General features: G+C 35.0%; 1 protein-coding gene across 1 annotated transcript in view; it reads right to left on the reverse strand.

Annotated features, from left to right (window-relative positions):
* MGAT4D (MGAT4 family member D) overlaps positions 1-16586 on the reverse strand; it is a 64461-nt gene that overhangs the window by 9931 nt on the left and 37944 nt on the right. Inside the window, exons 6-9 of the mRNA XM_070504782.1 lie at positions 15314-15389; positions 13920-14034; positions 12295-12425; positions 8667-8774 (exon numbers count right to left, since the gene is read on the reverse strand). Coding sequence (XP_070360883.1) covers positions 8667-8774; positions 12295-12425; positions 13920-14034; positions 15314-15389 — 430 coding nt within the window. The remainder of the gene's footprint in view (positions 1-8666; positions 8775-12294; positions 12426-13919; positions 14035-15313; positions 15390-16586) is intronic.

The raw sequence follows: 16586 nt of genomic DNA on the forward strand, positions 1-16586 counted from the left end.
AAAAGTGTTGGTATGTTGGCCCTGATTAAAGAAAAGAGGAGACATTTATCTCTCCAGGGCATGTATGTAAATCTTATTTTACTTAATAAAATTAAAATTTGAAAAAAATTGAAATGAAACATCCAAACTCTTGTTTCAAGGTGGTGGATGGCTAGACCTCAGTGAAATAGGAAATGAATAGAAAAGGTGTAACTCCAAAACATTGTGAATAATGGGAGGGGGGTCTCAGCCCAGGAGACACTTAATCAGATTTATGAAAGATGTAAATCTGATAGAAGAATGGGGACTGAGGAATCTATGGCATCTGATAGAAGAATGGGGACTGAGGAATCTATGGCCTAGACACAGGGGACGAGAGCTAGCACAGAGATAGCAGATTTGATGGAGGATACGAGCTAAACTGGGGCTAACCCTGGAGAATGAAATAAGACTCTGGATCAGGAGCACCCACAGCCTGAGCGGCCAGCACTTTATGCCTCAGGCAACCCACACACACACAGTCCTCTCAAACGAAAGGTGCTTGAGCCATTGGGATACAAGTAGCGCAAGCAGTGTGTATGCAAGTGCCTCAGAACAAAGCTGTCTATTCTGGCATGTTGGTGTCTCTTCCCTCAAACCACTAGGAAGAAAAACCAAAAAAACTTCAACACAAAACAATCGCAACCTAGTCACTCGTATACTCTAAAACCCAACAAATTCTACCCATGTACCAAAAACTCCCAGGAAGCTTCATTCCTTTCACTTTTATAAAGGAATATGAGGATATGTACAGTTCGGGGGACCAGGGGGGAAGGATAAAACTTACCCATATTATACCATTCAAAATGGATCTATATTAACATTTTGTATAAGCTCAATAAATTCAACGGACAACCAAGAATCACTAAATATTTGAGACAGCATGCAACATGACAGAGAAAGATAAAACTAAACAAGCAGACAGGTTGATCTGACCACAGAAACAACAGCTAATTAAGTATACAGAAGACAACTTTAAAAATATTTAATGAAGAGGTCTAACGAATACTCAGATTCATTGGGAAAAATTGTATCCACAGAAAAGTAGATGGTAGGAAAAAATGAACAAAATTAAAATAAAAATTTAATAGAAAAGTTGAAAGTCAAGGAACCCATCTAGTACATAGAAAAACAAGTGATGGAAAACAGAAAATAAAAGCTATGACATAGAGAAGATCAATTCAGTAAATTTAATATTTGATTATTAAGACTTTCAGAAAAGGTGCAAAATAATCAAAATAGTAATATGCTATGGACTGAATATTTGTGTCCCCTTTTCTCTAATTCCTATGTTGAAGCCTAAATCCCTAACATATTTGGAGGTGGGGCCTTTGGGAAATAAGTGGGTCATGAGGGTGGAGCCCACATGAATGGGATTGGTGCCTTTATAAGGGGATAAAGAGACCAGAGCTTTCTCTCTTCCTGGCTGTGTGAGGATACAGCCAGAAGACAGCCTTCTGCAAACCAGGAAGAGCGCTCTCATCAGAAACCCCCATGCTGGCACCCTGATTTTGGACTTCCCAGCCTCCAGAACTGTGAGAAATAAATTTATGTGGTTTAAGCCACCCAGTTTGTGGTATTCTTATTATAGCAGCCCAAACTGACAAGACATAATAAAAACGAATAAGGATCTGACCTAAATATTCATCTATCCTGCAGGAAAAATAATAATAATGTGGATAAATAAAAATTAGCCGCCAGGCCGGCCCCGTGGTGGAGTGGTTAAGTTTGCGGGGCTCTGCTTCAATGGCCCAAGGTTTTGCCAGTTTGGATCCTGGACGTGGACCTAGCACCACTCATCAAGCCATGCTGAGGTGGTGTCCCACATATCGGAGCCAGAAAGACCTACAACTAGGATATACAACCTTGTCCTAGGGGGCTTCGGGGACAAGAAGGAAAAAAAGAAAAAGATAGGTAACAGATGTTAGCTCAGGTGCCAATCTTTAAAAAAAACAAAACAAAACTGTAATTGACCAGTAATGTCTGCCACAGGCACAAGGGGGTAAAAAAAAAAAAGCAGCATAAGCATTTTATTTAGAGATACAAAGATAACTATCAGAAGATTTAAACAAGAAATGATCAAATGTCATTGCCTCTGATGAGTCAGATAGGGCTAGGGAAGTGCAGGGGATTGTTGCCTTTTATTATAAACTCTTCTTATTATTAATTTTTACCCACATGTGTGTATATTACCTGATAAATATAAACAAGGATAAGAATCTTATCCAATTGAATTTTATTCCATTTTGAAATGCACCGTTTGGAAAATGGACCGGATAATTCATTCTGCAACCCTTTCATCAGTTTGGAAGCATCTAATTTTAAATATGTAAAAGTGTTAACAAAAAGATAGTTAATTGTTTCCCTGAAATTGTTTTTGATAGGGAAATGTGGTTTCAGTGAAGGATGCTGAAAGCATTTCAAGTTCCTAACTTGGGAGGGGAAAAGAGATGGGGTGATGGTGTTCTTTTTCTTCTCGCAAGAAAGAAGGGAAACATTCTGGAAGGAGCTATGAAAAGAGAAAGACACTTGACCGATAGGGTAGCAAATGAAGGATCCTAGGAAATTTGATGTCTGAGCTGCCTTATTCCCAAAGAGCAGCTGGGGATCATATTTTGAGCTATACTACGTTTTGGGTATCTTGGAACATTACAATGTTGAAAACTCCACATATGTCTCACCATATCTCATCTTTGCTTCAAACTTTTGCTGATCTCAGTCTCACTAAAAAATGAAAAAAATCTTCATCATCATGGAAGTCTAACTGACACTCATAGAGTGCAGGGTTATCTTCATGGAAATGCACCCACATTTCCATGGGAAAGTGGTATGTGTACAAACAATGCATACATTTGATTATATATTATGCGCTTCTTTTACTGTTAAAGTATGAAAAGATAATTTTGTATGAACACACTTCCATCCACATAAATCATTCAGAGGGCAGTTTTGGGTGGAAAGTAAGTGAGACTGGATTCGAAGGGAAGGAATTTAAATTCCAAAACACAGAGGAGCCAGCTACTAAAAAGATGGAAGTGGCTCTAAGGATGACCCACGCTCAGAGGTGGTGGATATAGGGAACAGGTGGGGGCCTTGGGGTTAACTGCAGAGCCACAGTTGGAATATCTATGTTCATGTCAAGCAGCAGACATCAGAAATGACTATTCCCCAGCAGAGGCAGTGAGTGTGGGTATTTGATGTGGAGAAGAAAAGCAACACCCAAGAAGAATGAAGTCTTCCCTACTCAGAAGAAAAGCTACTGCACACCATGAGCAGTAGAACACCCATCCCTCCCCTATAAATACTGGAGGAAGACTACAGAAAACAATTCAGCATTCAGAGACAGTCTCAAAAACAAGCAAGAAACAAAATTTCAGTTGGGGTATGGGGGTGTGAAATACAGGAAGCAGCAGAACCAAAACTGAGTTCAGTCCAGGAAACAGAAGCCACTTGAGGCATCAAGAGACAGATTTAACCCAGGCAGGGTAAAGTAGAGGTGCACTCAACTGTTGGAAAGGTTGGGGGAGCAAAGGTGACAGAGCCACCTTCAGGAAATCTGGAAGTGTAGGGGTCACAAGGGAGCCATTGCAGATGCTCTCGACTGCCTCAGCAAACTAGTGGGCTATTTTCAGAAGAAGCCTGGAAGCCAAGGGAAACCACCAGTGATTTCAGCTGCCTGGCAGCAGAGTGATCTCAATTTTCTGCCCACAGGAGACCACTGCTGCCTTCTCAGCTGTCTTCCATGTCTACTGAGAGAATCTCTCACTGACAGAATCTAGCTTGGAACTTTTTGGGGAAAGACATTCTGTGAGGCGTACTTCCCAGTTTTTCCCCTGAGAAGAGGAGGAAAATGGAGAGGAGGATTGCAATGATACAGAATTAACAACAGACAGTAAGTGTAGGAAGAAGTTAAGATAATGAATTACATTTATACTGATGTACTAACGTTTAAGTGGAATTAATCTTCTCAGAGAGATAGGATATTATATACATAAAAAAATCAACTGGAAGTCCTTGGAAATTAAAATTTTGTTTACTGAAGTTAAAAAATGAACAAATAGGCTGAAAAGTAAAATAGACGTTTTAGTTCAAAATGAACTAGTAGTCTGCCCAATAAAGATGGTAAGTCAGAAACAAGTTTTTACTTTTTCTTGAAATCACACTTAAAATAGCATTAAAGGCCATTTAAAAATACATAATCTTATAAATAGAATGGGAGAGAAGACAAAGGCAACAAAAAGCTCTGAGAAAGGTGTATCTCAAGCTGCCAGTGGGAAACAGAGGAGCTATGTGCAGGGCAAAGCCCCCAGTACTGCTGGAAATGGAGGTGAAGATGGGGCAAAACTCTGAGGGTGGCTTGCAAGGTTAAACCTCTAGATAGCCTCTCTCACCCTATGAAGCCAGGTGACTGTCTTTTCTCCACTCTTGAAGGGTAATTCTCTGAAAAGGAAAACAGAGGCTATCCAGACTCAAACCAGGGTAGAGAGAATAATGAAAAACACGACAAATAAGTGAATTCTGGCAAACTGAACATTGAAACCCCCAACTACCTTTGCCCTTTTGGCTCCCAGATTCTCTAACAATTTAAGCAAGACTTAAAGATACTAACATAGGGGATTCATGAAAAAAAGAGCCTGGCCTCTCCTCCCCAGACGGTGAAACTCATGAGTCCGGCCATGTGCTCAGGGCCTCCAATCAGGTTTCTCTCTCCATTTGAACATACAACCTAAAATGATGGGGTATATGAAGAAACGCTTTAAGGTGAAAAAGAGACCAATGAAAAAACCAACTTGGAGGGAATAGAAATTATGCAAGAAGAAAAAAATCTTTCTTAAAAAATCTTTTTAAAAACTATTAAAGTCTTCAGCAGGTTAAGTGGAAGTACTTCAATCATAGAATAAGAACAGAATGTTATAAAAAGAGACAGTGACATTAGGAGAACAGAATGCATTTTTAAAAATTAAAACCAGAATAGCAAAAACAAACAAACCAATCAATGAAAACAGCCCTCCTCTGCAACAAACAAAAAGAGCACTAATAAAAGGGATATAAGATAAAATTTAGAAAAACTCCCAGAGAATAAAGCAAATAGAAAGAAAACAGGAAGAAGAGAGTAAGAGAGAAAGAACATTAATCCAAGAAAGCTAACATTTCAAAAAGGATTCCTTAAAAAGAGTATAGAAAATAGACCAACGTTACCTCAATACAAAATAAAAAATAAAACAAAATGAATTAGGGAAAAAAAGAGCATAGAAAATAGAGGGGGAAATTCATCAACAAAATAATGTGTGAATATTTTCCAGAATTGAAGCATGAGTTTTCAGATTTAAAAAAACCACCAAACCAGGGCCAGCCCCATGGCCTAGTGGTTAAGTTTGGTATGCTCCACTTTAGTGGCCTGGGTTTGGTCCCTGGTTGTGGACCCACACCACTCATCAGTGGCCATGCTGTGGTGGTAACCTACATACAGAATAGAGGAAGATTGGCACAGATGTTAGCTCAGGGCGAATCTTCCTCAGGAAAACCCCCCGCAAATATTAAGCACAATAGATAAAAGTAGATCCATACCATAATCATGAAACTGTAGAACCCAAATACAAGAAAATTTTTAAAGGTTTACAGACAGGAAAATTTTTCTTATGCAAAGAAATGGGATTTAGAATGACTTTACTTTTCAACATCTGCACTCTTGAATGCCTTCAAAAATTGAGGGGAAATTATGTCCAAGTCAGAATTCTTTGCCCAGCCACTTTAACAAATAACTTTGATAAACTGTAGTCATTTTAAGACATTTTAATTCTCCAAGAATTTACCTTGCACACAGTCTTTCTCAAGAAATTACTGGTGAATGTGCTTTACTAAAGTGAACAGGTAAACCAAGAATGATGCACAGAACAAGAGAATCAACTCAAAAGAGAGACAGAAGAACCCAAAGAGGTTCCTAAGAGATCTGCTAGAGCTGGACAGGAGGCCCCAGGGGAGAGGTCTTTCAAGATTAGGAAATGATAGAAATGCAGAAAAAAATTTGACAATAATAGACATTCATTCATGATTTTTAAAATGTTTGAATATATAGCAAACAGATTTAGATAATTCACAGAAAATTTGAGGTTGAATTAGTGATAAGTACCAATAAAGCAAATTTAAAACTGCAAAGAAAAAAAGTCATGTAATAAAGGAAGAGTATGTAGTTTACGTGTAAATGCATTTATATTCTCATAATTATAAAATCACTGAATGCTGAGCTAACAAATTATATAACTATATTGAGAGACCAGAGGTTTGAGTGTAGTGAACTCTATCAAAATTAAAATCTTTTTTTTTGCTGGGAAAGATTTGTCCTGAGCTAACATCTGTTTCCAGTCTTCTTTCTCTTTTTTTTTTTTCCCTTCCCAAAGCCCAGTACATAGTCATATACTCTAGTTGCAAATCCTTCTAGTTCTTCTAGGTGAGCCACCACCACAGCATGGCTACTGACAGACAAGTAGTGTGAATCCACACCCAGGAACTGAACCTGGATCGCCGAAGTGGAGAATGCCAAACTTTAACTGATAGGCTATGAGGGCTGGCTCCCAAAATCAAAACCTTTTGTTCACTGAAAGACACTAAGACATTAAGAAAATGAAAGGGTAAGCCATAGCTGAAACTTGTGGTCAGGCTACATACAGAATTATTACAAATCAAAAACGAAAAGGCAAACAATCCAATTTCTTAATAGACATTTCACACAAATATATTTCATAAAAATATATACTTCATTGTATATATTTATATATATACAAATATATATAACAAGCACATGAAAAGATGCTCAACATCATTGGTTATTGAAGAAACACAAATTAAAATCATAATGAGATATCAGTATCTGCCTTTTCTAGAATTTCATACAAACAGAATCATACAGTATGTAGTCTTTTGCATCTGCCTTTTTTTCATGTAGCATAATGCTTTAGAGTTCATCCATATTGTTGCATCTATTGATAAGAATGAGGCTTCAAACTCAGATCTATTGTCTCCAAATTCACTGTACTTCTACAGTATATGATAAGGGGAAAAATACTTCTAAAACAGAATTTAGAGAGTGTATCAGAAAGTTATATATAAAAACTAAAAACGTACAGAGGACATAAGGACATAAAATAAGATTAACAAATATCTGATAATTTTCTATATATTTATATCAATTTTTATACTTACCACTTTATTATTGAAATTTTAACTTTTTAAAATATGATATAGTCTCTTATCCACTATGAAGAAAGTTGAGAAATGGTCTAATCCTTGTTATGATATTTTTTCCAAAGAATTATTCTGATCATTTCTAAAGACAGTCTTAGAATTATGGAACTCCTAATAATAGATATCCTGTTAGAAAATTTAAAAATAATTTAAATATAATCACATTTGACATATCATTAAATTATTTATTTCTATCTATTTTATGAGGTAGAGAAAAGCTAAGATTATAACACCAAAATATGTCTTTAGAGGAACATTCTCCTTAATCTGTGATGAATTTACAAAAGGTAGGGTTAAAATACTTTATGGCAAAAAAAAAAAAATATAATGGAAGAAAAGAATTCTATCCTAATAGCACCAGCAAATAGAATGGTATAGACCACTTTCTTTCTGCATCATCTGTGGCTATGTTTTACGTATTCTGATGGTGTGACTTTTTGCATAAAGATTCATAATATTTAAATTTTCATTATTCCAGACACTTGTCTTAAACAACAGACACTTTTAATCTTGAGTGCCTCCTTGACGATGGCTAATAGCTGACATTTACGAGTTCACATTATGTGCCAGGCACTGTTTCAAAGCCTGCAGTACAATAAACACAAGAGGAGAAAGGGTGGTAAGAGGGCGGGTTATAAATAATGGATCAAGTGATGGGAGGACGTATATGTGCATTTCTCTCATTTCAACTGACAAAGGATTAAAGCCATCATTTGATTCGTGTGTGAAGAAACTAAGAAGGGTAGAGATGTCAATAGTATTGCAAAGATGGAAGAAATCTTAAGGATCATCTAATTTAAACTCCTCATTTTATAGATGAACAACACTCAAAGGAGTGTTAGGGTTTGCCCAATATGTAGATGGGTCACCATAACTAAAAACTAGGTGTTTTGACTCTGAAGTCTCTGCTGCTTCTACCCCACACCAAGACGCTAAGTCAATTACAAATAGCATTGTTTCCAAAAATGACGGAAAATTTAAGAATGACTAAAAACCAAATGGTGAATTTTCCGTCATCTGGTAAACAGCGGTCTGGAGAATGTTGACACATTTAAATTCAATAATAGGGGCATTTTACTTTTGAAATATTCTTGTATAATTTTGAATATTAGAATAAAATAGTGAATTATGATTTTCAGAACTCTTTTTAAGTCTTATTAATTGCACAGCTGGGAGCAGTAAGGCAAAGAAGTTTACACAGGTTGGATTTTTCCATCCGTGATAGGTAACCTGGGTCTTGAAAAGATGACTGCTTTTCACAACATACAGTTCCGTCATAAGATGAATTGTGTTTAAACAACCATAATTTATAGTCTCTCTCATGCTGTCATCACCCTTTTGCTAAATAATATTTTATAAGTTCATGAAACATTGTATATTATTCAAGTTACATTTCAAAATCTTACTTTTAAGCGTTGTTCTCTTCCAGGGAACGATGACTGTATACCCACATGCTGGAAAAGGGAAGGTTTATATCGAATACGAATTTCCCTATTTCGTTCTATACACTTTTCCTGGGGAAAAAGTAAGAGAAAATAAACTTCTGTTAAAAACCCAAATATTCTTTTTTATTGCATTTACTGATGGCAGAATTTTTTATTATATTAATTTTTGCCAGAGTTCAGTATTAATATTTTAAAATGTAAACAAAACATTTAATTCTTAGCTTTTTCTTCATAAGAGTAATAGGACAAGAGTTGAGATACAAAAGGCTTTTAGTTAAAGCATGTATTTTCATGAAATCTGTCTTAGAGAATCACGCTACTGTTGCACCAACTATAATTGTCCTCTCCTTTCTTTTTATTCCAACCACATAAAGTTTTTAGTATTTTCCTGTCTGTCCATTTCTCTCAAAATATATTATTCTTTTTCTTTCCATATTCATTGATTAATTCCTATGGTAAATTACACTCTCCCCAATTTCTTCTTAAACAGGAAAAAAGTATATGATTAAAACAAAGAGCCAGTATTGCACTTAATAAAAAGGAATTTAGACAATCTCCTTCAAAATAAAAATAAGAAAGGGGCTGGCCCCGTGGCCGAGTGGTTAAGTTCGCGCGCTCCGCTGCAGGCGGCCCAGTGTTTCGTCGGTTCGAATCCTGGGCGCGGACATGGCACTGCTCGTCAGACCACGCTGAGGCAGCGTCCCACATGCCACAACTAGAGGAACCCACAACGAAGAATACACAACTATGTACCGGGGGGCTTTGGGGAGAAAAAGGAAAAAATAAAATCTTAAAAAAAAAAAAAATAAGAAAGATGACCTGTGATGCCACTATTAAAAATAAACATTTAAAATTATTACTATCACTATCTGATAATTATTTTATATATCGTATACATAGAAAAAATTCATAAAAATACATTTCAAATTTATGTACATCGTAATTTTTAAGATAGCAGGCTTATTTAAATCATTTCTACTCAGAACTGACATGTAGGAAAATATATTAAAGGATCGTTTTTATAACTGTGAAGTAATTAAATAATCCAGAGTTAACTTAATTTGAAACTAAATTAAGTCAGATAAAATTAGTTGAGGAGTTAAAATTTGGCAAATATGATAATGTTTTCTAAGCTATTAGTAAAAGCTCCAGTGGGATGGTACTGTCAAACGCTGGCTCCCAAAAATAAGCCCTAAATAACCTGTTGATAAAGCAAAGCTGAGTTAAGTGCTTATTGCAGTAAGGGAGAAACTACCTTGACAGAGTCTTGGTAGTGTCTGTTCAAGTCTTGCGCCTATTTTTTAACTTGGTTGTTTGTTCTCTTGTTGTTGAGTTTTGAGAATTCTATGCATACTCTAAACACAAGTCTTTGCTGTACATGGAATTTACAAATACTTTTTACGAGTCTGTGGCGTCTTACCCTCTTAACAGTAAATTTTGCAGCAGAAAAGGTTTTAATTTTTATGAAGTCCAATTTATCAATTCAAAAAAATGGAGGCTGCTTTTAGTGTCATGTCTAAGAACTCTTCACCTAATCTTGGGTCCAGAAGGGTTTTTTCTATATTTTCTTCTTAAAGTTTTATAGTTTTATGTCTTATATTTAGATAGATGATCTATTTTGAAATAATGTTTGTATCAGGTGTGATGTTTAGGTTGAGATTCTTTTTTATATGTATATAGATATCCAACTGATCCAAGAAACATTTGTTGAAAAGACTATTCTTTCTCTTGAATTCCATATGCTTCTTTATCAAATATCAACTGGCCATATGTTGCAGAGCTCCTTCTGGACTCTGTTCCATTCAATGGGTCCATACATTTACCCCTTTGCCTATAAAGGCTTGGCTTGATTACTACAGCTTTATACTAGGATTTAAAATTGAGTAGTGTGATGGCTCTGACTTTATTCTTCTTTTTCAAAATCGTTTTAGCTAATTGAGTTCCTTTGCCTTTTCTTAAAAATTTTAGAATCAGCTTGTCTATATGTAACAAAGAAAATTCTGCTGGGATTTTGATTGGAATTGTGTTAAATCTATACATCAATTTAGAGAGCATTTGCTTATTTACTATGTTGAGCCTTCCAATCCATGATCACGGTATGTCTATTTTTCTCATCAGCATTTTGAAGTTTTCAGCATATAGATAATGTACTTTTTTTTAGATTTATAGACACACAAATATAGATAGATATGTCGTGAGATTCTCTCTTTTATTCTAATATTGGTAATTTATGCCTTCAGGTTTTCTTTGTTGGTCGTTTAGAGATTTATCAGTTTTATTGCTCTTTTCAAGGAACCAGTTTTGGTTTCATCGATTTTCTCTACTGCTTTTAGATTTTCAATTTTGTTGTTTTCTGTTCTTATAGTTATTATTTTCTTCCTTATGCTTGATTTGGGTTTATTTTGCTCTTCTTTTTCTAGTTTCTCAAGGTAGAAGCTGAGATTATTGTGAGATCTTCTCTTCTAACATAAAAATTCATGCCATAAATTTATACTTAAGCAGTGCTTTAGCTGCATCCCACGCATTTTGATAAACTGTATTTTCAGTTTTATTGAGTTCAAAGTATTTCCTAATTTCCTTTGAGACCTCCTCTTTCACTCATGGTTTATTCAGAAGTGTGCTGTTTAATTTCCAAGTGTTTGTAGACCTTTCAGTTATCCTTCTGTTATTCATTTTTAATTTGACTCCCTTGTAGTCAGAGAATATGCTTTTTATGATTTCAATTTAAAATCATTAAGCTTTGTTTCATGATACAAGGCATATCTATTTTGGTGAATGTTCCACGTGTATTTTAAAAGAATGTGTTTTCTACTGTTGTTGGACATAGTTTTAAAATATCAATTCAGTCCAGATGGTAGACAGTGTTGTTCAGTTCTTTTATTGCCTTGCTGGTTTTCTGCCTACCAGTTCTGCTTCTTACTGAGAGAGGAGTGTTGAAGACGCCAACAATAATTTTAGACTAATCTATTTCTCTTTTCAGTTCTGACATCTTTTGCTTCATGTATTTTGAGGCTCCGTTGTTAGATGAATACACTTTTCGGATTGTTACATCTTCTTGGTGAATTGACCCTTTCATCAGTATAGTATCTTTCTCGATCCCTGGTCAATCTTTTTCTTTTTTTGCTCTGAAGTCTACTTTGATATTAATATAGCCACTACAGATTTCCTTTGACTAATGTCTTCATGGTATATCTTTTTCCATTTTGCTTTTACCCCATCTATTTCATTATATCTGAACTGAATATCAACAGCAAGTAATTGCATAGTGTTTTTTAATCCATCCTGATGAACTATCTCAATTGGTATATTTTGGCCATTTATATTTGATGTAAATATTGACATGTTTGGATTTATGTCTACCACTTCATTGTTTTTTTCTGTTTGTCCCTTTCTTTCCACTTTTCACTGCATTTGTGGCCTCATTACTTCATTTAGTAGGCATAAGTGTCAGTAAAAATTTAAGATATGGGAAGTTTAAAAATTGATGCACTCATCAAATTTGTTTAGGTAAACAAATTTTAGGTAATTACATTAGACAGGTAGTATTTTCCTAAAATATGTGATATTTACAAAGTAAAGAAATACTCACAGTTGTTTCTCCTGGGTGACACATCTTTATCTGAAAAATGTACCCCAAAAGCCAGTCTATGGGTTTATCTTTGTAGAACATTAAAAAAAACTGTACAAAGTCAGTTAAGTCCGCAGATTTGAATAGCTTTCCTATGCAGAAAAAGTAAAGAAATCCAAGTAACTCTTGAGTGTTTATACAATATAGCATAACATGACCCTTATATGAAATTGTTCATTCCATGAAATGGGAAGAGAGAAAAAAATTATTAAAAATTAAATATATCCTGTTCCTTAGAAATTATTTAAATAAAGTTTACATTGATGAAGTTGGAGAATAATAAAGCAAAATAATATATATGCTTAAGAATTAAGGATTACCGGTGCCGGCCCGGTGGCCGAGTGGTTAAGTTCGCACCCTCTGCTGCGGCGGCCCAGGGTTTTGCTGGTTCAGATCCTGGGCACAGACATGGCACCACTCATCAGGCCACGTTGAGGTGGTGTCCTACGTGCCACAACTAAAAGGACCCACAGCTAAAATATACAACTATGTACTGGGGAGATTTGGGGAGAAAAAGCAGAAAGAAAAAAAAAAAGATTGGCAACAGTTGTTAGCTCAGGTGCCAATCTTTAAAAAAAACAAAAAAAGAATTGAGGATTACCACTTCTGGGGAGAAAAAGTGTGAAGCAGGTTTAGAACAGTGAATACTCTCGGGAAATCAAGTAGCGCTTCTAAGTAGTAAAAAACAATGAACTAAATGAACATAAAGCAACATGTTGACAGTTTTAAAATCTAGTTTTGAGGACAAAAATGTAAGGAACAGGAATAGGTTTTTCATATCACCATTTATGTAAATTTTAAACAGATATAAACATGATAAACACCAAATATTTTACATGTATATATGTATATTTCAAACATATTAGAGTGAAAATCTATGGGATTGCACATAAAACAGCAGAATAAAATAAGAGAAGGCTCTGCATGAAACAAACATCAAGTGAGTATGGTAATTCAACTTGCTGCCTTGAGGGTCAAATAAAAGAAAAAAGGACAGGAAGAACGCAGGAAAGAATGGAAGCAAAGAAAAGGAAAGTCTACAGAAGAAGTGTAAAACAACAGAAAAAAGCACATCATGCACAGAATTTTAGGAACTTTTCTATAGTGAGGATAATACACATATTTTCAAATTTTTTTCAGTATGTCAGCAGTGGCACGCTGGAAATCGCAGGGACTTCAGAATACAACAGTCCTAAGCTAAAAGTCCTCTCTCTACAACTTTAATTCTTTGAGTTTCAGTGTTTTTCTATGTAAAATAGAGAGAAGTGTGTCTAAGTCACTGAGTTAACATTTATGCCAGACTCAGAGCGAGCATTTAACAAGTGGTAGCCATCATATGTTTTTATAACATACAGTATAGATGTCAATCTGTTTATTCATATTACCATCCAGAAAAAACATTTGGTTTAAAAAGACATCTGAAATTCAGATCCTTGAATCTGATTTTACTACTAATGTAATAGTATCTTTATAGAAATCACGCCATTCCTTTCCATTTAGGAACAAACTTTTTGATAAGTTCTTGAGAAATTTTAAGTTTACTGTGTGCTAAAATCTTGACCCCACAAAATAGATCCATTGCTTACCGATGAATCCAAGAACTGAAAACTCAATAGAAAACCAGTTATTTGAAGTGATATTATGTACGAAATCTGTGATTGTTGTAAAGTAGCTCTTCTTAGCTATGATATCATCTTCTAGCTGGAACAAAACCAAAAAGGCATTAGAACTTTTGATTCTTCCATTGAATAAGATATTAGCTTGGAAATTGAAAATACTTTCAAAAGAATACACTGAAAAAATGTTTTTATGAGGTAATAATTTTATTTTTAGTTCAATTCACTGATAATATTTACTGTTGGTCAATTTTCATTTTCTGACTCTGAGACCAGAGATGATCTCTTTCTCTCCTAAATACTAATACGTAACATTCAATCTAAATCCTCTTTGAAGAGTCTATTTATCTGCATCCATTTTCATCCTCACAAAGACTTTAGTTTCTATTTTAAGGCATTATGTGTGGATGATAGGTGCCATGTTCTATTGCCAGATACTGTAGTTGGCAAAGAGATGGCAAAGGGAATTATTACTCTCATCCACAACTAGCTCGTTAGAATCATTGTGCTAGTAAGCCTAAAAATACTTCTCTATAAGAAGGGCAGGGAGGGAAACTAGAATTTTCTTTCATAATTTAATATACATTATGCATAATCTATAGACTAAGAGGGCCACCTACGTGATTAGGAAAAATGTGGAAGTCCTCAGGCACAGTACCAGAACACAAAATAGAATTGTGTTGCTTCAAATCAGGAAGAGTACATTGGCTGGATCTCATGTTGCTAATACATTGCCACTAACTAGGAATGAAAAGAGATTTCTTTTCTTTCTTCCAGTAAAAGAGAAGACCTTGCTTCAGGCCTTTTTATAACTCTAGCTATTCTCCAATGATATTCTGCAAACCCTTCTCATAACTGTACATTGTCTCGTGTCTCGTGTGGTGAGGTGTATACTTAGCGTTGGGAAACATAACACTATTAAACAATATGCAGGAATTTAGGGAGTAAAAACTATATTTACTGATTTATTTCACAAATACGGTAAGGCAGCATGGAACTGTTACTTACAAAATGTGAGGCAATGTAGAGTAGCAGTGATAAGCATGGACACTGACATACAAAAAGTGCTTGTTTAATTTAATAAACTGTGGGTGGAGAAATGTAGGCAGTACCATTTCTATTTTTTTCTAATTTGAGAATTTTTTTTCAGTTTGCTTCAGGTAGCTATAATTTCCTCTGTTAACAGTGAACCCAGCAAGAAGACTCATATATAATCAACTTTAAGCTTGCTTTTGGCATTTTAATATAATGCATATTTTCTATTTTCTGAGTATAAAGTGAAGGAAGGAAGGAATCAAAGGAGGGAGGGAGAACCTAATACTTCTACTTTAAATTATATATATAGATATAAAACAAGGTCTTACCTGTAAATAATACATGGCCTTGGGCTGGGCATACAGCATCAAAAAACAAAAATCCAATACTTGTTTGGTTTTCCAACTAAAGATGAGTAATAAAATCATTTAATATTTGTCATTATTATTTAATTTTTATTTATAAGCACACTTCAGTAATTAGAAACAAATTTTGTTTTATACTTTGCTAAAATAAAGTACTATTTACATTAAGAGAAGTTGAATACGTTATACTAAAAATTTTCCCATCTTTGCTCAGTGGACAGTGTCTGCCGTTGCTAAACTAGGATAAGCATAATCCATTTATTTTATGTTTTGGTTCAGTTAAATCTTGATCTACATAATAAAGTGAATATCCTTTCTTATCTTAGGTCTTGTTCAGATGAAAGTATAAAGAAATTTTATTCTAATTTAATACTAAACTAGATACTAGCAATATACAACGTAGTTCTTGCCCTTCTGGATCTTGTAATCGGGTATGAAAATGTAGAAAAATAATAAAATTAACACAATGAGATGAGTGCCATATAAAGATATTGACAATGATGACTTACAGTAAGGTGGGAGGGTGGAGGAGAAGGAGGTGGGGCATTCAGTGCAGAGGAACAGCACTGCAAGGGTACAAAACGTGTGAAAGAACATGCCACCTTAGATTTAGAGCAGAGAGAGTCGATGGAAATGAAGCTGGTGGTGGTGAGGTTGCCAGAGACCAGATCACGAAGGATCTTTCATGACACACAGGAAACTTTGGACTTGATCTCATATGAAAAAGGATTCTTCTGGCTATGGAATAGAGAAGCTAGGCTAGGCTATGATTAGGGAAAGCAGATAGATCTGGAATGGCCTGAACTAAGTCTAAGGCAGAGGGATGGAGATGAGAGATGATGTGCAGAGAGATTAAAAAAAGGATAGAGACATAAAGGGCAGAAGGAAAAACAAAGATCTAGAATGACTTCTAGCTTTACGACTCTGAAAACTGGATATAATGCGGGTCATTAATTAAAAGCAAAACAAAACCCTTAAAAGATTTCCAGATTCTGAAATACTATTATTATTTTAAAACAAAACAGAGCTAATAAGTTTCCTGGAATAAGACTTTTTTCTGAATTCTGACATGTCTTTCGCTCTATTAAGTTCTGAGGAACCAAATTATTACATTTCTTATAATATCTACCACATTTATACCAAAGAATAATAATCCTTTGTACACGTATGGAGCTTTTAATTTTTCAAAATTCTTCTATAAATACTATCATTTTGTTCTCATAATGACTTTGCCAAA

Source organism: Equus asinus, chromosome 3, assembly GCF_041296235.1.
Source record: "Equus asinus isolate D_3611 breed Donkey chromosome 3, EquAss-T2T_v2, whole genome shotgun sequence".
NCBI lineage: Eukaryota > Metazoa > Chordata > Mammalia > Perissodactyla > Equidae > Equus > Equus asinus.